General features: G+C 50.4%; 2 protein-coding genes and 1 long non-coding RNA gene across 4 annotated transcripts in view; 2 read left to right on the top strand and 1 right to left on the bottom strand.

Annotated features, from left to right (window-relative positions):
* The window catches only part of WDR1 (WD repeat domain 1), a 44,107-nt gene extending 42,148 nt beyond the window's left edge, over positions 1–1,959 (top strand). Inside the window, exon 15 of the mRNA XM_049630306.1 lies at positions 843–1,959. Coding sequence (XP_049486263.1) covers positions 843–949 — 107 coding nt within the window. The 3' untranslated portion in view covers positions 950–1,959. The remainder of the gene's footprint in view (positions 1–842) is intronic.
* A 429-nt stretch (positions 1,960–2,388) lies between these two features.
* Positions 2,389–17,028, bottom strand: LOC125922629 (uncharacterized). Its single transcript, XR_007457714.1, has 3 exons — positions 16,877–17,028; positions 3,952–4,119; positions 2,389–2,472 (listed from the first exon to the last, which is right to left on the bottom strand). It is a non-coding gene; the product is annotated as an uncharacterized LOC125922629 (long non-coding RNA).
* SLC2A9 (solute carrier family 2 member 9) overlaps positions 14,858–27,444 on the top strand; it is a 255,542-nt gene continuing 242,955 nt past the window's right edge. Inside the window, exon 1 of one of the 2 annotated variants that reach the window (XM_049630309.1) lies at positions 14,858–15,254. The gene's annotated coding sequence lies outside the window, so the exon portion shown is untranslated. The remainder of the gene's footprint in view (positions 15,255–27,444) is intronic. The other variant, XM_049630307.1, reaches the window with a different exon arrangement.

Below are 27,444 nucleotides of genomic sequence, written 5' to 3'. Positions count from 1 at the left end.
CCCCCCCCCCCCCCCCCCCCCCCCCGCCTCTCCCTCCTGAACTGCTCCTCAGTGGCCTCCTTGTGCCATCTGGTCCCCCTCGCCCTTTTCTGCACAGCGGGCAGCCTTTCGTGTTAAAACAAATGGGAGGCTTTTCTATTTAATAGTATCTCTGAGTCCACCTCGAGGCCTGTTGCGGGTGCTGTAGGCAGAGGGAGGGCACAGCAGGCTGCGGGCCACACAGGACAGATTCCCACGAGCCCTCCTGGCTGTGTAGTAAGACCCAGCAAGTTCCCGGTGCAGGTGTCCGTTGGGCGAGGGCAGGAGACTGGGGAGGAATCGGGTCATGCCTGGTGCACCTGTTACAGAGAGGGGTGAGGTGAGGAGACCCGCCCGCCCAGTGCTTCTCAGCCTTTATTCATTGCCACCGCATTTTATTACCGCAGACAGCCCAGGAAGCCGTTTGTGTACTGTCTGTGTCTTGTTTTATGCACACAAAAAAAAAGATTTTTCGGGGGAGGAGCAGTTTTGTCTCCCAGGGGAGGTATCCGGTTGTCAGGACGGTACCCGTGTCTGGGAGGTCCAGCAAGGACGCTGCTGAGCCCAAGCGTCAGTCATGCTGGGTGCCGGGGAGGGAGGGGGGGGGGGGCGGGAGCCCACCTTCCTTTCCCCCCCCCCCCCCCCCCCCCACCCCCGCCCCATGCTTCTCCTGCGAAGAGGGGCAGGGTCCGATGAATAGCCGTCCAACTGGGTTTCTCGGGCCTGTTGTTGGTGCCGGCGCAGCGGGTCTCCTGCCCCAGGCCGAAGGGGTTGTGGGACTGGGGACGCGGGGCCCTTGTTCAGAGCGCCTTCTTTCTTCCCAGATGCGCACCGGCTCCACCACGTCAGCAGCCTGGCCTGGCTGGACGAGCGCACGCTGGTCACCACCTCCCACGACGCCTCTGTCAAAGAGTGGACAATCACCTACTGAGGAGCCCCCTCCCGTGGACGGACCGAATCAGGGACTAGCGCCTAACCGCAGCAGAACACATCATTTCTCTAAATCTCTCTGTCGTGCGCCCCCCGCCCCTGCCCCCCTCCAGAGGGAGGGGCCTTAGCTCACGAGCACCCGCGTCTCGTCTCTGCAGGGTGTTCCTGTCTGTACACGTCCTTCTGAAAGCTTTAGACAGTGACCGTTTGCACATGAAAAATAAAGCAAGCACTTAAACAGCGTGTGGAGCGTAACTAAAACCCACCACCCAGCCCAGCCCAGCCCGAGTGCAGAACATTCCAGAGGCAGAGCCTCGAAAGCACACAGACCCGCTCGCCCACCGCCCCCCTCCGGCCCCGCCCCCGCGGCTCTTGCTCTCTGTCCGCCACCTGCAGAGCGCCCCCTGCCGGCGAGGAGAGGGCGCGCCCCGGGCAGCTCAGCGAAGCCGGCCTCGTGTGTAGAGCAGGTGCCGCTCGGAGCCGGGGCGCGCGCTGTGTGGTGGCCTCCGCAGCGGACCTTGTGTTCACTGTCCGTTTTTGTGCTTGATTTTAAGAACGGAATTGCGGGATTTTTTTTTTTTTTTTTTTTTTTTTAAGTGTATCTTAACTGTTGCCTGTCCGTGTTTACGGGCTAGCGCGCTGAGGGCGCCGCCTCCGGGTTTCAGAGCCCTTGTTAGCCGGACCCAGGTGTCTCGGCCCCCGTTTGCCCTCCCGCTCTGATGTGTTCCTGTCTTTCTTTCCCCCTTCTGCCCTCAAGAGCAAAGGTTAATTTAAAGGCAGAGGTGAAGTCACTGTAAACTAACCTGTTATGGTTTTCACCTTTTTTTTTTTTTTCAGTGCAGAAATTAAAAGTAAGTATAAAGCACGGTGATCTGTAGTTCTTTTGCGTGTGTCGGAAATTGCTGGTAAATGTCGGCCGAGAGCAATCGCTCCCTTTGCACTTGTGAAAACACTTTGAGCGCTTTAAGAGATAAGACCAAGAAGTGATTAAATGTCTTTCTCTTCACTGTGGATTGCTGACTCTGTGTGGTGGGGGGCCCGTGGGGGTGGGGACGGGGAGAGCTGTGCAGGACCTTCTGGTTTCTCCCTGGCCTGCACCCTCAGAGGGAGACAGTTCCGGAACCCGGATCGTTGGATCTACCCAGTGGTGGGAGAGAAGCCCCAGGGAAGGGGCCTTCTGGATCCTCATCCCAGCTGCCAAATTGCTGTGTGACCTGGGCCACCTCCTCTCCCTTCTCTGGGCCTAAATGGATTATCCGTAAACTGAAAACAGCGGACCAGATGATCCCCAGATCCCACTGATTCTCAAGTGCTGGGGCAGTCTGTGACCTTTCTGGGGTTGCTTTCAAAAGTAAGGAATAGCGTGCGTTTAGATGTGGGAAAAAACCGAAATTCCCAAACACTCCTTTTAATTGTGAAAGGTTATCTTCTTGGCTAGAAAGACAACATCGTAAAGATGTCTAAATTTGTAGTTGTTCTTCTGGTTTCATCATACTGCTTCCATAGTTCATGTATAAAAAGGACCTGTGAGAGGAAGAGAGAATTAAATGTTAAGTCTGTAATATCTAAAGCTGGGGCCACCACAAATCACAAAGTCCAGGAGTGTGGTTCATTCCTGTGTGGACTGGGGACGGACTGCTTTTCATTTCACATCAATGGGGAAATGGCGAATTATTCACTAAACAATGAAGATTAAGTTTGGTAACAATCTGAAAAAAATAAGATTGTGTACCTTGTTCTTACACCAGGCTAAATCAAAAGCAGATGCAAGTTTTTTATTTTAAACAACGGAGTTTCAATAATACTAGAAGAAATCCAGGGACTTTGCGTCCACACAGACATGAGTATTGCTAAGAATGAGAAAAACCATAAAGGATAAAAGAATGATACATTTGGCTGTAATTTTTTAAAGTGCACTGAAGCAGAAAAAACACAGTAAACATTTAAAAATACAGCAAACGCCACGCTTTATGCACTAGGCCCAAGGATGGGTACATTTTTATGCTCGGTATAATTTTCCTTGAGCACACAGGATTTTTTTTTTTTTTAATGGAAATTATATGTGCATACATGAGACCATTTTAAAATTTTTTGATAGAAAACTGATAGAATAATGCATATAAAGTGACTACATTTATGGAAAAAGACCACAGGCTTGGATCTTGAAACCAAGGCTTTCTGGTCGAGAAGACACAAAGCTGGGAGGCAGGAGGGCCGTACACCAGACAGCACAGGGAGTCACCCGCCTCAATTCCTCACTGGAGGCTTTGTGTTTAAAAAAAATTTTTTTTAATGTTTATTTTTGAGAGCCAGAGCATGAGCGGGGGAGGGGCAGAGAGAGAGGGAGACACAGAATCCAAAGTGGGGTCCAGACTCTGAGCTGTCAGCACAGAGCCCGATGTAGGGCTCGAACCCACAGACTGTGAGATCATGACCAGGGCTGAAGTCAGATGCTTGACTGACTGAGCCACCCAGGCACCCCTCACTAGAGGCTTTCTAAAGCAGAGCTTGAGTTGACCCAAGATCCCTACTCCTTTCGAGGAGGGACGCCTTCATACTGCACCCTGTAAGGGCTAGCGGGGGGCGCTTTCAGGCAGAGGTGGGTAAGGGCTGTGTGTTCGTCTCTGCTCCCACCCTGACTGCGGTGCAAGCAGCAAATAAACCCTTATTCCAACAATCCACTGATTTCATGGTTACCACAGCAGAGCCTAGCCCAAGCTGACTTAACACAGAAACAAAGAAAGACCTGCGTATCGGGGCTGTTGGTGTCTATAGCCTGCATCAGTTTCTACATCTGTAAATTGGGGGTAATAATGGTACACACCTCACGGTTGTGCAGGGATTATGTGAGATACCCCAGGTAAAGCCTACATCAGTGTCTGGCCCACAGTTAACGCCATAAATGTGAGACATTGTAGATGTAGAAGGAATTAGGAAATTGACTTGTAAGTAACACATACGGTAGTTAGCACTGTGAATGCGGGGCACCAAATGAGTACCCACCTAGTGATAACATACAACAAATAGTGACCTGTGCCCCAGGAGGAGCCCACGTGAAGTCCAGGGGGAACTCTGAGGAAGGAATCAGGGCAGGCTTCCTGGAGCAGGTGGTCTCTCGAGGCTGGGAAGAGGCTTTCAGAAAGCTAAACAGGAAATCCGGCCGTGACTTTCCTGAAAAATACCCAAGACAGGGTTTAATATCATCCGGTGTTCTTGCTTGGATTTATTCATTTATCCCTTTTACGGAGATAAACAATTATAAACCTCGCATTTAATACAAAAACCTCGATTTTTTTTTCCCATGTTCTTGCATTAAGTCCTAGATTTCTGGGAGTCTGCTGTTTTCGGATTTACTCCTGGCTATCATAATCCTGTCTAAAATCAGTAATTAGCAACTACTAGGGAACAGAAACTGAGGGAAGGGGAGGTTGTTTTCATAGGCTTACTGTAAGCCAGGATTCTGAGGGCCACGGGGCATAGAGAATCTCCTTAGAGGATGAGGGAATTGAGTACTGACAACATACAGGGTGGCCCGGCTAATCAAAGTACAGTTTGCCTGTGAAACTTTCTGAGCCAAAATGGCCAAAAGCAAAGAAGTAGTTACCATTTATTTCTACAGAAAACTTTTTTAGCATCCCCAGACCCCCAAATGAAACTTCTCTAAGTCTTTTCCGATACTTTCGGGCACACCTTGCTCACAGACGCACACAAGTCGAGATGCCGCCCAGAGGCTCACAGACAAGGTGCCAAGCTGGCGGCTTGACAATCAAGGGCTGAGTGTGGTTCCCGGGGAAGGCGCGGGGGGGCGCTGCCTCTGCACCGGCTCCCCTCGCTGCAAAACCAACTCCGACCGCTCTTTTGCTTTTCGCCATTTTTCACAAAAGTGCAAATCCTCTTTGGACTTCTTCCAGCTAGTGAAAATGGGTACTAATGTAGGTCTTTCGTAAAAGCGTCGTAGGAGCTTCCGTAGGAGCGTCACGCAAAGTTTGGAAAAGCGAGGGATACCTACCTGTATGTGCGTTCCACTTGAGGTGTAACTTTGGGGCCACCCAGGTGCCTTCCTGCTCAAGGTAAAGAACTTGTCACCACAGAAGTGCCCTTTCTAAGTGACTCGTCATTTATGAGTTTACTGTCATTTCTTTCTCTTTTTTTGTTAATGTTTATGTATTTTTGCAAGGCAGAGAGGCAGAGCATGAGCAGGGGAGGGGCAGAGAGGGAGGGAGACACAGAATCCAGAGCAGGCGCCAGGCTCTGAGCCGTCAGCACAGAGCCTGACAAGGAGCTCGAACTCACAAACTGCAAGATCATGGCCTGAGCCAGTGGCACGCTTAGTTGACTGAGCCACCCAGGTGCCCCATCATTTAGTTATTTCTTGGTTTATCATCATAGTAATAATTAAAATCAATACTTTGGTTAATTATTAATGACTATTAATTATAAATTAATATAGTGAATGCAATTAATTCTTAATAACGGACTAATTTTGGGTTTTTAGTAGATTTCTTTTTTTTTAAGTTTTTTGAGAGAGAGAGAGAGTGAGCAAGGGAGGGGCAGAGAGAGAGGGAGAGGGAGAATCCCCAGCAGGCTCTGAGCTGACAGCTCAGAGCCCTGATATGGGGCTCGAACCCATGAACTGTGAGATCATGACCAAGAATAGAATGCTTAACCGACTGAGCCACCCAGGTGCCCCAACAACTGACTAATTTTGAAAGGAAAAAAGAATCTTGGAAACAACCGACCCAGTAGGTCCCGGGATGTTAGAAATCCCGTGTGAAGAAGGGAAGCGTATAAAAAAACATTTTTGTGCCTGAGCCAGACTAGCTCCAGTGACCCTAAATCGAGCCTTTTGATTTGGATACCGCTGCACTTCGTGATTGCGTTTATCTATTCTGGTACCTCCTATGCCATAATTAAAAAATAAAAATGAGGAAGATGAACACTGTCTTGCCCATCAGACTCGTGTCTCACAGGTAAATGGCAACCACGATGCCTGAGGGGGAGCCGCTCAATCGTTCACATCACAAAGCGGACGATCTCCCCAGCCTGGTGGGGGAGTTCACGCTCTGTCCCGTTTTCAGGCGTGCGGACTAGATCTGGGGGGCAGTTGGTTTGCAGGACACAGGACACAGAGTGACCGAGCTGGCTGCCAGACAGGCCTCGGGCCCCGCTGGACGCCCCAGAGGGCAGGTCCCCCTGCTGCTGTGGAGCAGGTCAGATGGCAGGGGCCACCGTGAGCGGGAAGGGGAGAGACCTCGTGACTTGCCTGGGGGCGCAGCAGAGCAAAGGAGGCGCCATTGGACCAATTAGGCTCGAAGCAAGCAGACCATAGACGCAGGAGTGCATTTCCAGGACCCACGTCCAACATCAGACGCTGATTAGAAGAGCCGTTAGCCCTCGATCTGCCGCCCATCTCCTGAGGGGTCTGGGACAGGCTAAGTGTCCACGCTGAGCCTCCGGGCATAGGGTGGGCGTGGGGGACGCAGGGAAGCCAGATTTGGGGGGGAATTGTATTAATAGGGCTATTGAGGGAAGAATGCAAGGAACTATTATTAAGAACTTAATCCAGGACTTGTGTTCTTGTATAATAAACAAATTAGCTTAAACTAGTAAAGCCTTCACCGAAGGTCATGTTGTATATCCCCTTGTTTCCCACCCCCACAAAAGATTGTAAGAAATGCCGGCTGGAACCATCGGCGTGGCCACCTGGGGAGCAGCATCATTTCACAGGTGGACACAGACACCATCTTACTGGCAACTGAATTATGACCATCAACTTGCTCTCTAATGATCTGGGCATAAGTTAGACTTCCCGGCATCCCGAGGATGGTAAGTCTGAGACGTGTTATTTTTTCAGCAGACTAGGGAGTGGGGAGGTCACACTTCTGACTGCTCCAGGAGAGCCACAAGTGGCCTTGTCTTCCGCCTTTGTGCTCACCTGGGTGTCCTCTGTGCTGCATGAATGCAGGTCGAGCCTGTGCCCCGAATAACTTCTATCTTTGACTATTAACACCTTCTTTAATTCACTCCTTCTTCCTCCCTCCCTCCCTTTCCTTCCTTCCTTCCTTCCCTCCCTCCTTTCCTCTCTCCCTCCCTTCTTCCTTCCTTCCTCCCCTCTCTCCCTTTCCTTCCTCCCTTTCCCTCCTTTCTCCTTCCCTTCCTTCCTTCTTTCCTTCCTTCCTTCCCTCCCTCTTTTCCTCCCTCCCTTCCCTCTCTCCCTTTCCTTCCTCCCTTTCCCTCCTTCCTCCTTTCCTTCCTTCCTTCCTTCCTTCCTTCCCTCCTTCCTTCCTTCCTTCCCTCCCTCCCTTCTTCCTGCCTTCTTTCCTTTCCATTATAGCATCCAACTCATTGCATATGGGAAGAACACTGATAATAGATGAAGGTTGCAAAATACTGTTTGTCTAGATGAAGCTAGTATTCCAGGTCTGGCCAAATTAAAAAGCCAAAACCCACAATCTTCGGTCTGGGAAGTGCCTTTATCAGTGTTACCTTAGCTACAAGACGCAAACACGCTTCTGGGGTTAGCCGGGATGTCCTATAGAAACAGCATGCATTCACTTGCTGACACACAGATGTACCAAATCTTTGGCTTCTGCTGATAACGCTTGTAAAATCTCTGAGCGGTCGTTATCGGTTTCAGTTTTCCAGTCTTGCTTTTGACTGGAGCAAGTTTCTCCCCGGCAGATTTAGATTCGCTGCCTCTACTTGGTACCCACAAGGTCAACACCAGCCGTCCAGCAGACCGCGCGCTCACATCACGCCCTCTCGGCCTCGGCATTATTCACAGTTTGCCCGAGACACCGCTGTGTTGGGCTGGACCAGCCTGTCCATATGGGGAGGTTTGGTGATGTTTGTGGCCTCTACACCCTAGATCCCGGTAGCTTCCTACTTCGGTTGTGATGATCCCAAGTATCTCCGGTCCCTGCCAGTTCCGACAAGAGCTAGGGATTTCATTCTGAAAGAGCCAGGGATCTGTTGTTGTTGTTGTGGGCAGAAGAGCTTTATAACTCCGTGATCCTAGTGGCTTAATTCTCTTAAAGAGAGCGCGAACGAGATATTGGACTTCTTCCTTTTGGTTCAAAGTCTGCTCAATTATTTATCCATTCGTGTATTCAACTAAATATTCATCGATCATTACGTACCAGGCAACACATCCAGCTTTGGGGACATACTCAGCTTTGAGGGAAGCCAGACACGGTTTGTCCTGTTTCACTGGGTTTCTAGAGAAGTGGGAGAGAGTGTGAGGGAGGAGTCCTCTGGTAGATGACACACAGGGAGCTGTGGGGCCCGAGGGAGGGACGTGAGGCCCGGCCCGGCGGGTGGGGTGGGTGGGGGTTACCACCCACCTTGCGTGGACAGAGCCCCGGCTCTTTTGCTAAACCCACGTCTCCGTCCCCCCACCTGCCTCCAAGTGGAAGCCATTCTCCCATTTCTGGAGAAGACCTGCTCGTGTCTCTGGTCTCTGCGGCCCCTGATTGCAGTGCTCCGCTGAAAACAGCAGAGAGCAGCTTGAGATCACGCCTGGGCCACGGCTGAGCCAGCCTGCTGAGGTCACGGGAATCCGGGAGGGTGACCGGCTCCTGGCTGAGAGACCGGAGAAGCAGGGCATTGGCCAGCAGGACAGGCAGGCCCTCCTTCCCACACCCCTGCCAGTGTGCCAACACTAAGCCCTGCCTCCTGGCCTTCTGACCTCAGGCAAGCTGGCTGAGTCTGTGCTGAAACGGCCAGAGTTGGCTAAAAGAGCCAGTTTTTCTATAACCGGCCTTTATTGTCAGACCTGCTGGGCACAGCAGGAGGAGGGCCATCTGTCTCACCTCCTGCAAGCCACCTCCTTTGTCATGAGCATGGGAAAATGGCTTTGCAATTAGCTTAAGGTGAGTGGAAGGGAGAGTTGTTCCTCGTAGGGACAACCCAAGGTCCCAAGCGTATCCCTTTTTACCAGCAATTAAGTGGACATTACTCTGGCTCGTGGTCGGGGTGAGCTAGGGCTTGGTTGATGGGGCACAGTGGCCTGGCTTCTCACCTTCCTACGCCCCCCCCCCCCCATCAAAGCTTCGCTGCTCTCAGCTTCTCGTTCTGGGGCACAAGCAGTAAATTGCAAACATTAGTTCCAAAGAGGTGCTAAGGGATGGTAGAAATTTAATTTTGCATTTCTCCCCCCTTCCCCAAATCACTTAGCTGGCATCTCAGTGTTAACAAGCTTGTCCCCACTTGCACCCCAAGAAAGGGTCAACTCAAAGGAATGTGTTTGCTCGTGTAATGGGGCTTGTGGCTAAGTAGGGTTTCTCAAAGTGTGGTCCAAGACCACCTGCGTCAAAACTCCTTATACAAACATGGATTTCTACTGTGTGGTAATGTCTGCTGGCATTAGACGCATCTTGCCTTGGCAGCCCATCGATCCCACGCCCAAGTATGAACAAGAGGATGGGAGTCTACGTCCCGCAAAAGACACGGGTAACAACACTGGAGCAGCACTCTTCCAAAGAGCCTCAAGCCTTGGGTGCCCACCCACGGAAGAATGGAGGGACTCATTGTGGTTTGTCCACCCTGGGCGATGAAAGTGAACCGACTACCTTTCCAGGGAACAACCTGGAATCCGTCTTGTAAACATACCGTGGAGCAGGAGAAACGAGGCGCAAAGGAGTGAATATGAGATGGTTTCCTTTATATGAAATTTAAGAACAAACTAAGCTCGGGGCGCCTGGGTGGCTCAGCTGGTTAAGCCTCCGACTTCGGCTGAGGTCATGATCTCACGGTTTGTGAGTCTGAGCCCCATGTCGGGCTCTGTGCTGACAGCTCAGAGCCTGGAGCTGCTTCGGATTCTGTGTCTCCCTCTCTCTGTGCCCCTCCCCTGTTCATGCTCTGTCTCTCTCTGTCTCAAAAATAAACGTTAAAAAAAATTTTGTTTTTAAAAAGAAGAATGGACTAAGCTCATCTGTGTTGACAGTATAATGGTTACCCGGCGTGAGGGTAGGGATTATTGAAGGGAGGGGGCGTATGGGATTTTGGAACTGTTCTATATCTGGATATGAATGGTGGTTAGACACGTATATACATATGTGAAAAAACGTATACATGCAGGTATATACGCTGGTGTATTATCTGTACGTAGTATACCATATGTATACCACGGTACATATATAGCACATATGCACATATACCCTACATGCACAGGTGTATACATGTGCATTGAGCTCATGCTTACGAGTGACAAACTTTAATATGTTTCACACGCACGCACGCGCTTCTCAGCCTCGTTCCAGACCTACCAAATCTGAATCTCTCGGTGCGGAGCCTAGGAATCTGCATTTTGTGTGTTTGCTGGTGTTGATGTACAGTGAAAGTTGACGACCACCATGGCAGGCTGGTCACACACCAGACCCCATTTCCCATCTGGGTTAGAGCATTACAAGATTTTTTTCAGAGGTCAAGTGTTAGGAAATAAGACTGGTATGAGATTTCTCTCCTGAAAATCGGGTGCTGGCGTCCTGTGAACCCAAGACTGTCACAGGCTCCACCCAAGACAGAAGCCCCACTCCCCTGGAAATGCAGACGGGCGACTCTTTTCCACTTTTCCTTAAAAATGGAACACTGACACCAACTGTTTCCACCCTTCTCTTAGTGGAGAAAGATGTATTTTAAACTTATAATCAGTCTGTACGTGATTTGGTATCCTTTCCTCTTCCCTCTGCCTGCCACATAAACCCCATGTTCTGTGTTATTAACAAGAGGCAGCAGGTAACATTTCTCAAGGACCTAGAATACGCAGGGCTATCTTGTTTATGTGATCTCATTGGATCCTTAAAGCAATGCCATGAGCAGATCTGAGGCTCCAAAGGATGAAGCAACTTTGCAAAGGTACACAGCAAATTGGTAGTGTCGCTGGGATCTGACCCCCATGTGTCCAACCCCACCAAAAACCTGCCGTCTCTTTAGAGGGAAGAGTCTATCACGAGGATTCCAGTGCTGTTTTTGTTTAACGCACAGCCATAAGAATTCATCTTTGTCATTAAAGGCTGTAAGTAAACACTCCTTAATATCTGCATCGTATCGGACAAGCGGATGGATATACCATAATTTGTTTCGTGATTCCCCTGATATTCACTCTGTTTCCATCTTTGCCAGTGCAGATGTCCTGATGAACGTGTTTTAACATCAGTCATCGCATTTGTGATTCTCGCTCGGGACAAATGGTCACAAATGGGATAACTATAACCAAAGACTACGCACATTTTCAAGATATAGGAACGATTTGTCCACACTGCTCCCCAGAAACGTTCTTTTCATTTGCATCGCTCCCAACAGTGAGGGGACGCCTGTCTCACTCCACTCCTCACCAACTTTGGGAACCATCACTCCCATTTTGCCAACATGGCACTACAATTCCATTTGCACTCGTGACGTTGACCATTTCTGATAGACTCATTATTTTTGCTTTTCCTTATATGAATCTCTAGCCTTTGGAGCGTCAGTGTGAGCTCCTGACATATCTCAAGAAGTTGATACTGTTTCATATCCATGGGTTATTTTTTGTCTTCCAACTTCATTTAGGTTGCTTTCTGGTAAAAAGAGTTCAATCTTTATGCAGTCAAATTTATCAATAAATGTCACGATTTTTTATTGCTTCTAAGCTAAAACAATCTTGGGAAATTTATTCTCAAATCAGAGGAATATTTACCTTTAGGTTCTTCTGTGTTGTATTTCACTTTTTTTTTTTAATGTTTATTTAATTTTGAGAGAGAGAGAGAGACAGAGAGAGAGACAGAGCAGGAGTTGGGGAGGGACAGAGAGAGAGAGGGAGACACAGAACTCGAAGCAGGCTCCAGGCTCCGAGCTGTCAGCACAGAGCCCGACGCGGGGCTCGAGCCCACGAACTGCAAGATCATGACCTGAGCCAAAGTCGGACACTCAACCAACTGAGCCACCCAGGTGCCCCCAAACATATCCTATTTACTGATACTTACATAGATGGTAAATCTACAAAGGAAGGCAAAGGAACGATCAACAGAAAAATTAGGATAGTGCTTTCTTCTTGGGAGGAGGGAAGTAATGTGTTAGGAGAGGCACATGGGGCCTCTAAAGCATTGGAAATATTCTATTGCTTCACTTATGTGGTAGCACATTAGCTATCTATTGGTAATAACAATATTTTCCCGAATTTAGCAGCTTAAAAACATATATGCCTGTTATCTCATGATTCTGTAGGCCCGGAGTCTCGGCAAAGCTTAGCTGTGTCCTCTGTGGGGCTACAATCATGGTGTCGATTGGGGCTGTGGTCTCATCTGAGGCTCTACTGGAGAAGGGTCTCCTCCCTTGCTCATGTGATTGTTGACAACCCTCAGATTCCTGAAAGCTGCTGGGCTGAGGGCCTCGGCGTCTCTCTGGGTATGCGCTGGAGGCTGTCTCCAGTTCCCGGCCTTGTGGCCAGCTCACAACACATCATTCTATGGAAGTTACCATCTTATGTAACATAATCACACACATGCAATCCCATACACCCCCTCACTCTTGGTATATTCTCTATGTCCAGAACCAGGCCGCAGGTTCTACCCATGCTCAGGGGGAGGGATCACACAAGCACATGAAAGCCGGATCATGGGGCCCCTTAAGAGTCTGTCGGCCCCAAATGGTACACAGGTAGACATTTAACTATTTGTTAAAGTGCGGGTGTGTGGATAATATTTGTAACCCTATAATATGTTTTGCAATTTAAGGTTTTAAAAACTGTAAAGCCATTTTTTTGATAAATCAGTTTGGATCTGAGTGTGCCCAGGGATAGCCAAGCAAAAAGAATCTCATGGCCTTAGGTAACTGAATCTAAAAGGAAGTCTGGAAGTGATTCAAGAGCTCAGGAGGGCTGACTTTTCCTTTCGAGATACTAGAAGTTGCTGGGAACTCAGAAGGCACTCTGTATTAGACCTGAGAATTTTTGAATTGCTTCAAAATTACGTCAATGCCCAATTTTTATTTGAAAACAAGAAAACTGTTTTAACCTCTGACTAATTTGAAGAGAAGTGGCATTTTTACAGTATCTACCGTGGGCACAGACCATCTCTCCGAAGGTCGAATCTTCTCTAATATCCCTTAATAAAATTTGGTAGCTGTGTTCATTAACCTACCTCACCCCTCGTGCTAAATGTATTCTCAGGTATTTCATGTTTTTGTTGCTGTTATGAGTGGGATCTTCGTTTTTAAATATGATTTCTGCTTCCTGTTTTAAATATGATTTCTGTCCCTGCTATTCACCAGGAACATGACTGAATTTTGGACATGCACCAACATTTTTGTCAACTGACTTTGTTTTCAAACAAAAGCCTTTGTGAAGTGGCTAATGACTATGCTCCCATATTCATTTCAATTTCTATTTTCTTAGGTTCTCTAGGTACACGATGGTGACATCCAGGAATCCTGGCATTTTTGCCTCCTCTTTTCCAGTGGCTGTAATCCTGATCTAAGTCTCTGGGAAGCAAAGTTCCTAAAAACCCTTAACCTTCAGGGGTGCCTGGGTGGCTTGGTGGGGTAAGCATCTGACTCTTGGTTTCAGCTCAGGGCATGACCTCATGGTTCGTGAGTTCGAGCCCTGTATCAGGCTCTCTGCTGTCAGCACAGAGCCCGCTTTGGATCCTCTGTCCCTCTGTCTCTCTGCCCCTCCCCCACTTACACTTTCTCAGTGTCTCTCTCAAAATAAATAAATAAACTTAAAAAAAAAAAAATGTTAACCTTCAGAGTCAGATGAACCCAAGACTGTCAGCAACTTTCTTGGGCAAGTCACTTACCTCTCTGTGCCTCGGTTTCCTCATTTATAGCCATCATACACTCTACCTCATTGGGTAATTATGAGGATAAGATAATATCTTTTTTTATTATTATTATTTTGTTTTATTTAAAAACAATTTTTTTAATGTTTATTTATTTCTGAGACAGAGAGAGACAGAGCATGAATGAGGGAGGGGCAGAGAGAGAGGGAGACACAGAATCCGAAGCAGGCTCCAGGCTCTGAGCTGTCAGCACAGAGCCCGTTATGGGGCTCGAACTCACGAACTGCAAGATCATGACAGGAGTGGAAGTCGGATGCTTAACTGACTGAGCCCCCCAGGCGCCCCTGACATCTGCATCCTTTCAAGGCTGCCTAGGTGATTGTAACGGCCAGGGTTGAGAATCGCTTGATGGCCCCAGTGTGGCACGGACATTTCAGACAATAATCATGGAAGTCCACATTCCAGATGAGTTCAAGTACATCCTCCCTTTCTTTGCCATACATTCATTCATCCTTGCTGACTATGCTGATTAATTTTACGTGCCAACTTCGCTGAGCCACCGTGCCAAGATATGTAGTCAAACATTGTCCTGGATGCTTCTAGGAAGGGGTTTTCTGAAGGAGATTAACATCTCAATCAGAGTAGACCTTGCATAAAGCTGATTGCCCTCCATAATGCTGGGGGCCATCTAATCAATTGAAGGCTTTCAGAGGGAAAAGACTGACCTCCTTTGAGCACGAAGGAACTCTGCAGCAGACAGTCTTTGGACTTGGACTTCAACTCTTCTCTGGGTCTACAGCGTGCTGGGCTGCCCTGCAGATTTTGGACATGTGCCTCCATCAATCATATGAGCCAATTCCTTAAAATAATCTCTCTCTCTCTCTCTCTCTGGTTGACCTCTTGTTGAACACAATCATAAAGAAAGCACCCCACTTTCGTTTTCTACAACTAGAGAATGGGTGATGGCAGAGGCATGGGGAGAGTGATACGGATCACCAGATCCAGTTGAAACGGTGGCATAAAGACAGAAATAACCTTGGGAGACATCTGGCAAATGTCTGGAGACTTTTTTGTTGTCTCAAGGGGGTGGAGGATGAGGGGCTGGGCCTGGGGCTGGGGGTGTAAGAGCGATAGGGACATCAAGTGGGCAGAGGGGCTGGGGATGCTACTAAACATCCTGAAATGGGTGGACTTATCGTTAAAATGTAACAGTGCCATTGTTTGCGAAACCCTGACTGGAGTGGGGCAATAGTGAGTCATTAAGGAAATTAACATCTCACCCCTTGAAAGGAGGAGGATTGTGGTCAGATCGGGAAGGAGCTCTGAAGAGGCAACAGGAATCCAGTCAGCAGATTGGACAGCCTGGGGGGAGCTAGTACCGAAAAAGCCACGGGACTTCACGGAAACTCTTGAGAGACCAGCCCTACCGGGGAGGTAGGACTGGCTGTCCAGCCAGCAGGAATCTCAAGGCCATCATGTGGCTCCAATTAGTTCCTAAGTGGCCGTGAGCTCAGAAGCTCTCCCCAAGGTCTGAGCCCAAGACCGGAGGTGGTGAGTAGCCGTCTTGTGTTTTGTGGCTGCAGCTCATGTTGTTGTTTTAAATATCAGGGTGGTGGGGGCCCAGTGGGCAGAGCGGGGGCCAGGTTCTGGGCTTCTCTCTCTACGGTGCCGACTGAAGTGTGCACATGGCGTCCCATCCTGAATTCTCAGGAACTGGGGTACGTGGCGGGGGGGGAGCGGCTGGGTGTCATGTCCTGAACACAAGGCTGCATGTAGACAGCCCTCAAGGAGGGTTTATTAAAGCGTTCGTGAAGACGTGGAAAGGGTGAATTGGTGATAAATTAATGACACTTCAGTTCTCTCATCTGCAAAAGGGGGAAAGTAAGACACCGAAGGTGGTCGCGTGAGGCCAGTGGGGTGATACAGTAGCATGATTGAGAAAGTCAAGCGTCCTTTAGAAAACCCCCCGTGTGGGGCACCCGGGTGGCTCGGTCGGTTAAGCGTCAGGCTCTTGATTTCAGGTCAGGTCATGATCTCACAGTTGGTGGGTTCGAGCCCCGCGTCGGGCTCCGCACCTAACAGCACAGAACCTGGGTGGGATTCTCTCTCCCTCTGTCTCTGTTCCAACCCCCACTTGTGCTCTCGCTCTCTCTCTCTCAAAATAAATAAATAAAAATAAATAGCACCCCCCCACACACAGATGCTACACTCCTGTGGGTTTTACACCCCAGAGCATGTTTCCAGGACAGCATTAAAAACAAGCAAAAAGTCCCAGCAAAGCAGGGCCACACCGAGATGAAAGGCAACCAGCACACGTGACCGAGGGCAGCAGAAGCAGGTGGGACACACACGTGGGTGGTCAGCCACAGGGCACTTTAAGGGAAGGGGCCAGTGAACCGGGAGAAGAGGTCCTTTGGGTCAGGAGTGCACGTGCACCCTCTTCAAACGTGTGAGTGTCTGTCCCGGGGAGCAGAGGTAGCCTTGATCCTCGCTGCCCTTAGATGCCAAACACAAAGCCCAGCGAGGGACAGACAGAGAGGCAGATTTCAGCGCACCTAGACATCCTGGGAGGGAATTGGGGTGAGCCGCGGGGTCCGTGGAAAGAGCACGCAGCCTTGACTCTGTTTTCTTTGGCAGGGTGGTGGGGACAAGTTATTTCAACTCTTTGAGACTCCATTTCAATATCCCTTAAACAGGAGCATTGTAATTCTTCCATAATACTAATAATCATGGCAAAAACATTCGTACCGTATCTTCTCTGTGCCCCGGGCCCTGTTCTCACCTCTTTCCGTGGAGTAACACACTTGCGACTCACGGCAGCTTGTAATACAGGTGCCACTATCATTGCTGTAGTCAACAGAGAGGAGGCTCAGAGAAGGGGAGTGGCCAGGGTCACACGGCAAGTACGGGGTACATTCGTCGTACAGGGTACGATCTCTGTAGGACACGGGGTCTCTACAGGACACAGCATGGAATGTGGCTCTCCTTAATCTCCCTCCACCTATCAGATGTCACCCAAACCACAGCGTGTGTGATTATCAGCGTGCCGTGATGGCACCGTGCTGTGCAGTTTCTGGATCAGAATTGAACAACCTCAGCAGTCTGAAGGTGCAGACAGAAGCCAGCGAGTTGGCGTAAAACAGAGATCGGCGGCAACGCCATTCTGCACTTACTCAGATTCAGTCACCCAGACTCTCACTGCACTGCTCGGACCGCTTCTGGAATGTTCTGGTCCATGCTGGGGGCTCCTCTGTTGAGAGGCATCCCAACAAGCCGATATCTACTCGGTGAACTGACGAGTGAGATCACGTCAAGACAGAGGATGTCTGTTGCATGGGAGGTCACCAGGGACAAATTCATAGATGACAGATTGCAACAGAGTATTTGTAATATCTGAAACTGACGTGACCACGTGCACCTTTGGAGAGCAAACCCCTCTACACAGTCGAAAATCCACTTAAGATTTTTGACTCCCTCCCCCCAGTTTAACTACTGATAGCCTACTGTTGACGGGAAGACCGATGGATTCATAAATAGCCCATATTTTACATGTTATATGTGTTTTATGCTATATTCTTACAATAAAGTAAGCTAGAGAAATGTTACTAAGAAATTCACAAGGAAGAGAAAATGCCCAGCCCCATAGAAGTCCACTCGCACAGTTCAAACCTGTGTTGTTTAAGAGCCAGCTGTATACCCACAATGCACAAGGGACTTCTCTGGAAATTACCAAGAAAGACAGGAACGACTATGGAAATGGCAAAGGATCTTGATGGGCAAGTCACAAATGTGGAAAACAGGAAGCCTGACCAATGCTTTGAGGAGATGCCACTGGAGCTAATTCCCAGAGGCTTGCCCGTGAAATCAGTGCACCCGTTAGACGGGTCGTGCTGGGAGCGCGGGGTTGACTCACTGCTGAGTCAAGGCCCTCGTGTGTGAGGCACAGGAAGGTCTAGCCCCTTGGGGCGATGCTTTCTCAGCGGGCGATGCTCAGTGTCGGTGGGGATGTGGGCTTGGGCACCCACCTCCCTGGAGGTGGGGAGGTGGCCGGGGCAAACTTTCTCTGGTTAAATGTACTGGGTGGCTCAGTCGGTTAAGCATCCAACTTCAGCTCAGCTCATGATCGCAAGGTTTGTGGGTTCGAGCCCCGCATCGGGCTCTGTGCTGTCAGCTCAGAGCCTGGAGCCTGCTTCGGATTCTGTGTCTCCCTCTCTCTCTTATTTATTTATTGAAAAAGAGAGATAATGCGAGCAGGGAAGGGCAGAGAGAGATTGAGAGAGAGAGACTCCCAAGCAGGCTCCACACTGTCAGTGCAGAGACCAACGCGGGGCTCGATCTCACAAACCATGAGATCATGACCTAAGCTGACACCAAGAGCCGGACGCTTAACCGACTGAGCCACCCAGGCGCCCCTGACTTTCTAGCATTCCGACTTCAGTTAAGATTCTTACCCAACCGTCCATGACGTTTTGCGGAATACAAATTCCTAGAAGAAAAATAACCAGTGGCATATATTAAGCCCAGTTGCCAAGCACGACGCTAAGGATGTTACGTCTGTATCATGTAACCTTACAGCAACCCCACAAAGCAGGTAGGATGTTTATCATCTCCGCTTTACCGATGAAGGAACAGAAACCAGAGAGGTTGGGTAACTCTCCCAAGGTCACACAGCTGGACTATAAACCCAGGCTGTCTGAGTCCAGGCTCCACACTTCCAGGAAGCTGGACTTAGTCTGGGAGGCCGTGCAGAAACCCTAGCCTGGCATGGCCCCTGCTCTTCTCCTGGCTAACTTCATTCTGGATGGATCAGTGAACCACCCTGGGCCTCGGCTTTCTTGGTGTCTGCGGTGGATTGAGACGGTGTTCCCTCCTGCGGTTGTTATGAGGTATAACATCTGCAAGGTAGTCAACAAATGACTGTCATTAATGTGTCATTGTTGTTGCACTGCTCACGTGTTCCCTCGAGGGGTCAGGGCCCAAGGTCCTAGAATGAGCGTGGGATGCTGTGTTCCGCGCGTGGGCCCATTGGGGTGGCTAGAGGATCCCCAAGGAGCGGATGTTGCAGCGAGGGTGGTGGCTGCATTTAAGAGGGAAGAAAAGGCTGGGGCGCCTGGGTGGGTCAGTCAGTGAAGCGTCCGACTTCGGCTCGGGTCATGATCTCACGGTTCGTGGGTTTGAGCCCCGCGTCGGGCTCTGGGCTGACAGCTCGGAGCCTGGAGCCTGCCTCGGATTCCGTGTCTCCCCCTCTCTCTGACCCTCCCCTGCTTGTGCTCTATTTCTCTCTCAAAAATAAATAAATAAGCATTAAAAAAAAAACAAAACAAAACTAAGAGGGAAGAAAAGGAGGGCTGAGACGCTGGGCCCTGGCAAGGAGACCGGGTGAGTTCAGCTGATTGACGTGGGCCCAGAAAGTCCAGCCAGGGCCCTCGCCGGCCAGCCGAGCACATGTGAGGCTCTGGATGCCTGAACAGGGGAGGGAAAGACATCGGGGAGAGGCAGCCCCCAGGCTTTGGCACCGACAGATCTGACTTAGAGTCTCACTTCATCTCGGCCCGCGTCTGACCTCGACATCGTCCTCAGGCTTTCCTTGCTCAGACACGGGCTCTGGATGGTGCCCTTGCAGAGCGCTTGGGGACTGGGTGACACGAGCTCAGGCATACAGGGTGCCTGGCAGGTGGCCGTCGCCACCCCGCCTTCCCTGCACGTCGAGGGCCAGGGACGCAGGGGCCTGAGCGCAGCTGGCCTTGGCCCCGGGCTTCCCTCGTGACCGCAGACAAAGGGTCCAATTCGCCTTCTTGGGTTTCCTGCTTTCTTCTTTACAAAAACCGGAAGGAACACTGCTGCTGTCCCTTATCAAATCCCCCACATGGGTTTCAGTCAATGCAGCCATTTCTTACAAGAAAGATGTAGTTTGTTTTTGTTTTTGTTTTTAATCTTGACTCTTAGAAGATCAAAATGGCTTTTTTAATGAAATGTTAAAAGTCAGAACTGGGAGAAAATAGCACCAGACAAAAGAAGGGAGGCCTCTAAAATTTGATTTGTTTCCCTGTGTTCCCGTCTTGCTCTCCTACCAAAACCCAGCGGAAGAATGGACCCACGTTATGACTGACCTTCCAAATGGGGTCCCGGCTCTCCTGGGAGCCCTTGCAGCCTCCCGAGTCTCTCGGGAGCCCTTGCAGCCTGTCCCCAGGAAGTAGCTCGTCTTTGATTTTTATGCACGTGCATTTCAATACGGGGAAACAGGAGAAGGAAAAGGGGTAATCATGAACATTGTGGGAGGTAAGCATTGGGACCGGAGAGGTTGTCAGACATTAATCGGACGGGCCGATGGGGTGGATTCCCCTGCATCCTTCCCGGGCTTCCGAGTGGACAATTTTCACGGGAGGAATCAGGATATAATTTCCTGGCTGAGGACCTTGGCTCTGCTCTCAGTGCTGCTCCAACCTCCGGATGAAATTGCCCTGCCGGTGATTTCCAGGCAGCGGATGGGAGCAGACCCTGGCAAGAAGGTTGTCTCAATGTGGGGTCCTCGCCTGGCAGATTGCCTGTCCTTCCTCTGCCCTCTGGCGCCGCACTTATCACGACCGTGTTTGACTTCACGAACTGGTGTTTTGGAAACGTGGGTGTAAGTGCTTGATTCTCACGGTGTGGACTGGTGCTGTCCGTATCTAAGTGCTGCGCACAAACGCGCTCCGGTCGTAATAGTCCAGCTGGCCGTTAATGCGCCTTTAGCGCTAAGTCGATGAGCTTTTGTTGGGCACTTTCTATGAATCGGCCACCATGCTGACTGTTGGGGGTACGCTGACAGGGACAGACACACAGTCCCCGCTTGGGGGAGATAGCAAACATCAGGCGACAGACAGAATGATCGTAAAGGGTGACAGACACCAGGAAGGACGCAAACCAGGGGCTGGATGGAGAGAAAGACGGCATGGTGGCAGCGAAGGGGGTCCTCCCAGTGCGGGGGGAAGCCGGCGGTGACCCCACAGGAGAGGTAGCTGAGAATGGTGGCAGCCAGGGGAGAGGAGAGGTGGAGGTGAGAGACAGGTTGGATCTAGAACCGGTGCGTGTTGCTGCTGCACGGTGAGGTCGAAAGGGAAGCGAGGAAGAACCAGGATGCCACCAAGGTTTCTAGCTCCCCAAGGGAGCTGGGAGAACTGCATCCTGAGACGGGGCCACGGGGGGCCCAGAATGGGGGAACGTTTAGGAGAGAAACTCAAGAGTCTGTGAGTCACCCAGGTGACGATGTCCAGTGCATAGCTGGACGTGTGGGTCTGGAGCTGTCAGCCTACAGGGGCCTCGACCTTCGAGGTGCATGCGATCTGGTGGGGATCAGTGTTTGTAATGAACCGTAGCATGCATGACAAAGCCAAGACTTCCATTAGGCAGAAAACCAGGCGAACAGAGGGACACCCGCCAACCCTGTAGGGGGGGTGGGTAGTGTAAGGAAAGGACACTTGGACGGAGTGGTGAAGGATGAGTACATGGAGAAGGCATTTAGGTGGAGGGACAGCCTGGGAAAAGACTCCTAATATCTAGAGAACGGTGAGGAAGTGCCTGGTGCCGCGTGGGTGGGCAGCCAGGAAACAGGACGCTGGAGAGTTACCAGGGCCACCAGAGTTACAAGGGCCACCTTCCAGACAGCCTCTTAAGCCATGCTGTGTGCCCCGACCTTGGGCCACAACGTAGATGACCAGACGCACCACCCGAAGTCCTGGCAATGGACGCTGTCCTCCGGTCATTATCTTTCCGGCCCCCTCGGAGTGGCTGCAGGTCAGCTGTAGACCATTTGGGCTTGCCCCCGTGCCAAGCTGATGGCACCCGCGAGCTGAGCTCAGATTACTCTCTCGCTCTATCAGCTGGTGCTATGGGCTGAATGCTCGTGTCCCCCTGTTGAAGTCCTGCCCCCGCTGCAACGGTATCTGGAGACAAAGTCTTCAGGAGAGTAATTATGGTTAAATAAGGTCATAAGGGGTGGGGAGGGGCTCTGATCTGATAGGACCAGTGTCCTTAAAGCAGAGACACCATGGAAGTGGTCCTTTCTCTCTCTCTCTCTGTGCTTCTGTGCTATGTGAGGACACTATAAGAAGGTGGCCATCTGCCAGCCAGGAGGAGAGCTCTCACGAGAACCCGACCCTACTGGAACCTTGATCTTGGACTCTCCAGCCTCCAGAGCTGTGAGAAGGCAAATTCCTGTGGTTTGTGTCACTCATTTATGGTATCGTTGGCCAAAGGTGTCCACTGCAGGAGAAGCATCAGCTGAGGGAGAAGCATCAGCTGAGGGAGAAGCATCAGCTGAGGGAGAAGCATCAGTGCCATAGAGGCAGATGACCTGGGGCCTGGGACACCTGTTCATGCAGTTTGCAGGGCTCTCTGGACCTTCAACCCCCTATGTTCCACTTCCCAGGGCCTACCCGATCCTAGCATGTCAAGGTCATGAGTGGCCACATGCTCAGATGGCATGGCATCCTCAGATACAGTTTCTACTAAGGCCCAGCAGCATGCCGGGAGCTGCTTTCAAACAGTGCCCAGTCCTCTGCTGTGGATGGCACAGTCTTGCTCTAGACTCTTGGGGGTCTGCACCGTGCCTCTCCCGATGGGGCCTGCAGGGTCTCCATCTGACATCTTTCCCCACAGATGCCTGTGGTTCTGCGGGATCTACTGGGCTGGACAGCACAGGGGCGAGGCTGCTTATGCCTCTTCCCGGACCCATACATGGGGTTTGCCTACCTTGGGGTCCCACACAAACCTTCCACATCTGACACATAGGTGGAAATCATATCCCCGGTTGTGGAATGTGTGCCTCTCAAACCTGGAGAGGTTGAATGTCTTTCCCAGGGGTAGGAGATAGACGTGCAAGACTCCGTCCTTTACCCGGATTTTCCAGCATGGTCTCCACCAGTGGACCCCTAAGAGCTTCACTGATGTGACCCTTGGCCCTTTGGGCTCTAGGCCTTTGGGATCTTGTCTGGTTTACCTCCCTCCCACCTTCCAGAATGAACATGCTTTACCAAAGCACACAGAATTAGTACTTCATGCTTTTCAAGGGCACTTGACACAATGCCATCGACATGGCAAACCACTGCCATGTCCCGTAGGATGTCCAGATGGTCTAGGTCCCTTTGCGCTGCCGTCACAACAACAGAAGAAGGAGTAGAGCCCTAGAGGAAGGCCATACGTGGGTACCATGTTGTCCCACGTGGATGTAAACTGCTTCTGATCGTTCTCTCTCATCAGTGTAGAAAAAGATGTAGTTGCCCATGAATAAGCTGCATTCAGTGTACTCAAAAGCATCCACACTAGAAGACTCACCATATCAGTCAGTAACTACAGCTGGGCATCTACTACTGGGTTAAGTTCCCAAAGTTCCAGGGTCTTTTGCTCTGACCCGTAGAGTTCTGGTAGGGTCAGCCTGGTGAATCACGTGGGGATATCACAGGGACCACTGCTCCTGGATGCCTCAATACTCTGAGGGTGGCGCTGACCTCTGCAAATAATAATCTCACACATTTTGTAAACAATGTAATATTGTTTCTCATTTACTATCTTGGCACGGGGTGGAAGTTCTCGGGCTTTCTTAGGCAATATCTCTCACTCTGCAAGTCAAGGAACCAATGTGAGAGTTCTTTTCCAGGGTCTTAGCGTGTCTTTCCTAAACACATTCAGGACCCAGGGAAACGACTGCGGGGTGGGTTTGGTAACTCAGTGTACCCACTCTATGACATACCTGGGCCAGAAAGATACTGACTACTTGATTCCTGTATAGCGGATTCTAATGGGGGGCTGTGACCATTAGAATAACAGTGCCAGCCCAGAGCCTGTATCCAATGCCTGATGGCTAATTTGCCCCAGTGTATGGTTATTGAGTAGATGGCCACAGAGTCTTTGGGGGATTAAATGGGGGAATCCCTACCATATCCACCTGCCGTCCCACCTGAATTCAAGGGAACCTGCTCTTTGTACCCTTGTATCAGATAGTCGTTGGCTGAGTCTGGGGGCCACCGCAACCATCTGCTGAGAGCAAGGGGCGGACGGGGAGGTTACGGGGCCAAGGAAAGTAAAGGAGGCTTGACAAACACTATGGAGAATGAGGTGCTGGGAGCATCACCCCTGTTTGAGCATGGCGCCCTGCCCTAGGGACTGAATCCTAGGGCCGGCTAGCCCATCTGTGGGGCAGAAGAGAAAGTGGAGACTTAGCCACCCAGGCTTGGGGTTCTGCCAGAAAACGGTGAAGGCAGACCGGAAGAAGTATTGTTTAGGACACTGGTATGGGACGTTGAGTTGAAATCTCAAGTCTGACTCAGATGAGGACACTATAGAACGGGGAAGGCTGCCGGACCTGGAAGAAGCTGGTGACCATGGACTACGACAGTCAGAATTGGAGCAAGATGAACGCGTACTGGATTCGCGTCCTGGGGCTGCCACAACTCTCACCATCCTGGGTCCAACCCTCCATCTGTAAGGCTCACCTCCCTTGTCTCCGCCCACTCTTGGCCCCACCGGATTCTGCCTTTACTTGAAATGTTAACACGTCGTCAGCATGGACTTCTTTGGCATTCATGTGGACTTTTAAAAAATGTTGCATTAGATATTTATCTTGATGATTGAGGGTTTTGGTACCTCCGGAGGTTTTGCTGCCAACACGAATGCCTCACCTCCCTCACCCTAGCCCCAGCTCTGAGAGAAGGGGCAGCTAGAGAAGGAGAGGAAACACGAGAACACAGGATCTTGGAAGCCAAGGAAAGAAGGTTTATCAAGAAGCTGATACAACAGGATGAGGGTCAACATCACGTGAAACAAATCAAGCCGGACATAGAAAGTCATGAATTATAGAATCTCATGTCTATGAGCTGTTTGTAATATCGGAAAAGGGAAAACAATGTACCTGACCTACTGGCTAAACGACATGTGGTCACCGCAAAACTAGAAGCTAAAACAGCCATTGAAAATGATGCTGGGGACGCCTGGGTGGCTCAGTCGGTTAAGCATCCAACTCTCGATTTTGGCTCAGGTCATGATCTCACAGTCATGAGATCGAGCCCCGCATTGGGCTCTGTGCTGAGTGTGGAGCCGGCTTGGGATTCTCTCTCTCCCTCTCCCTCCGCCCCTCCCTGCAACCCCCCTCAAAAAGCAATGATGTTAATGAAGAGAAATCTTCTGGAATGTCAACTGGAAAAAGCAGGATGAGAAAGTATAAACAGAGTAGCAACAACTGTTTAGAATTCTATGCAAAATAGTTACATACACGAAGAAAAGAGGGCATCCTGTATGATTCCACTTCCATAAAACTCTTAAAAATGCAAACTAATCCGCAGGGACAGAAAGCCGATCAGTGGCCGTGGGACGGAAGGATCACAAAGAGGCACCGGGCAAGCTGATACGTATGCCCACTATTTTAATGGGGTGATGGGTTCACAGATGTGTCAACATGTGTCAACACTAATTAAACAGGTACACTTAAAAATATGGTAACACAGTTAAGTATCACATTCTCCGTTTTACAGATGAAGACGTTAGGACTCAGACTTCAGGAACCTTGTACAGAGAGTCATGCAATTTGCAGAGGAGGAATCCAGACTTTACTCGCCCTCGTGTCTGTGCTCAGATCTGTTATGCTATCTCTTGGGATAATAACAGTAAACCCGGGGTGCCTGGGTGGCTGTCGGGTGAGCGGCCAACTCTTGATTTTGGCGCAGGTCATGATCTCACGGTTCGTCAGTCGGAGCCCCACGTCGGGCTTGGTGCCGTGCGGAGGCTGCCCAGGATTCTCTCTCTCTGCCCCTCCCACCCCACTCTCAAAATAAATACATAAATATTTTTTAAAAAAGGAAAACAGTAAATGCCTCTCACCACCGGCTGTAAGGGATGCATAGATCCTTGGCAAGGCTCATTCTGGCCACCCCAGACAGTCTCCTGGGATAACACTATCGATGAACGCTGGCTGTTGCTAGAGCTCATAACCCAATCCTTTCCACTGAAAGCCAGCAAAGAAGACTCGGTCCCTTAGAGATGGAGAAAGGATTTGGCCATTCAGGGCTTCTCGATGTACATATTTTAGGAATGCTAAACTGCCACGGGTACCTGGCCTCTACAGAGCCAAGTGTGGGAATATCTGGTCCAGAAGCTTGTCCTAAATGAAATCTCTGCCATTTGCAGAATTGCCCCTTTTCTGCGCTCATCACTGCCTCCCTTGTGATTAAAAGTGCCCATCAGTAAAGGATGAGACTGCCATCATAATTCCCTCCCCGAGTCACTGGGCTCAGTAAGACCTCGGTGCTGGCAGCGCCCGGTGCAGAGCCCTAGGGCCGGATGTAGAAGTCGTTAATTCCTAAATTGGCCACGTTGGACCAATCCAGGAAGCAGGTGACACTTGGATCAGGTGGTGGTGACCAGGCAGAGAAGGCAGAGGAAGTGGGCGGGTGCACACAGGCCGGGTGGTGTCACACACTCACCTCACAGAATCGAGTCAGTGGTGAGGGCCAGCAGGTGGCAGGTGGCATCTCATTCAGCAACACCGATGCCCGGGTCCCGCTGCAAGCCTGTATCTGGGCTCAGCTGTCGCATTCATTAACGACGTCGGGGGAAAAGCTGTCGCATTCATTAACGACGTCTGCCATGGCAGTGGGAGGGGAGAGTGATGGTTCAAAAGCCCTGCATTTGCTGCTTCTTGGTCAATAAAGGCTAGAACTGGATGAGGAGGCCAGGTGGTGGAGGCTTGCACGGTCTGCTGAAGAATTTGGGCTTTTGGTGGATACCAAAGATTTTAAACTTAGCTTCTCCATTTTTATTTATTTTTTATTTGTTCGTTGAAATTTTTTTTTAATGTTTGTTTTTGAGAGAGAGAGAAAGAGACAGAGCATGAGCAGGGGAGGGGCAGAGAGAGAGGGAGACACGGAATCTGCAGCAGGCTCCAGGCTCCGAGCTGTCAGCACAGAACCTGACGCGGGGCTTGAACTCATGAACCGTGAGATCATGACCTGAGCCAAAGTTGGGCATTTAGCCGACTGAGCCACCGAGGTGCCCCTAATACATTTTTTTTGAAGTTGGTTTTTCTTTATTTTGAGAGAGAGAGAGAGAGAGAGTGGGAGAGGGGTGGAGAGAGAGGGGGCGGACAGAGTTCCAAGCAGGCTCCGCGGTCAGTGCAGAGCCTGACGCAGGGCTTGAACTCACGAACCGTGAGATCATGACCTGAGCCCAAATCAAGAATCGGATGCTGAACCGACTGAGCCACCCAGACGCCCCTACCTTAGCTTCTCTATTCTTAAAACAGAAAGTACCATATCCAGAAGATTTCAGGGTAGATACTGAGGATTTCTTGAAAAAGGCAAGACTCGGGTTGAATTTAGAGAGAGGACTGTGGTCCAGAGAAGCAGAGGGTGGAAAGAGCGTGTTCTGGAGGGACACGGTATCCGCTGGGACACGGTCGGAGACGGAAGGAGACTGTCGAGGCCAGGTAGACACGGGGCTCTGGCGAAGCCGGCTTGGTGTGGCGCACTGGGGCTGGCGGACGGGGTGAGAGGTTACAACCACACACCTGCCTTACTCACCTCATCGCTGCAAGACAAACAACCTTGGAATTTTCCAGGCATCTCGCGCAACACAAGAGGCTCCAATCAGGTACAATTAGCCACAAAGGGCGGCAGTTGGCTTTTCACAGAGCATTGGACAAAAGGAGGAGATTGAGTTGGGTGTTCATCTTCGGCACTCGAAGATGATAAAGGAATATGTGTTACCAGGGAGT

Source organism: Panthera uncia, chromosome B1, assembly GCF_023721935.1.
Source record: "Panthera uncia isolate 11264 chromosome B1, Puncia_PCG_1.0, whole genome shotgun sequence".
In the NCBI taxonomy this organism is placed as follows: Eukaryota; Metazoa; Chordata; class Mammalia; order Carnivora; family Felidae; genus Panthera; species Panthera uncia.
The sequence above is the reverse complement of the archived record's forward strand: the minus strand, read 5'-3'. Positions and strand labels throughout refer to the sequence as shown.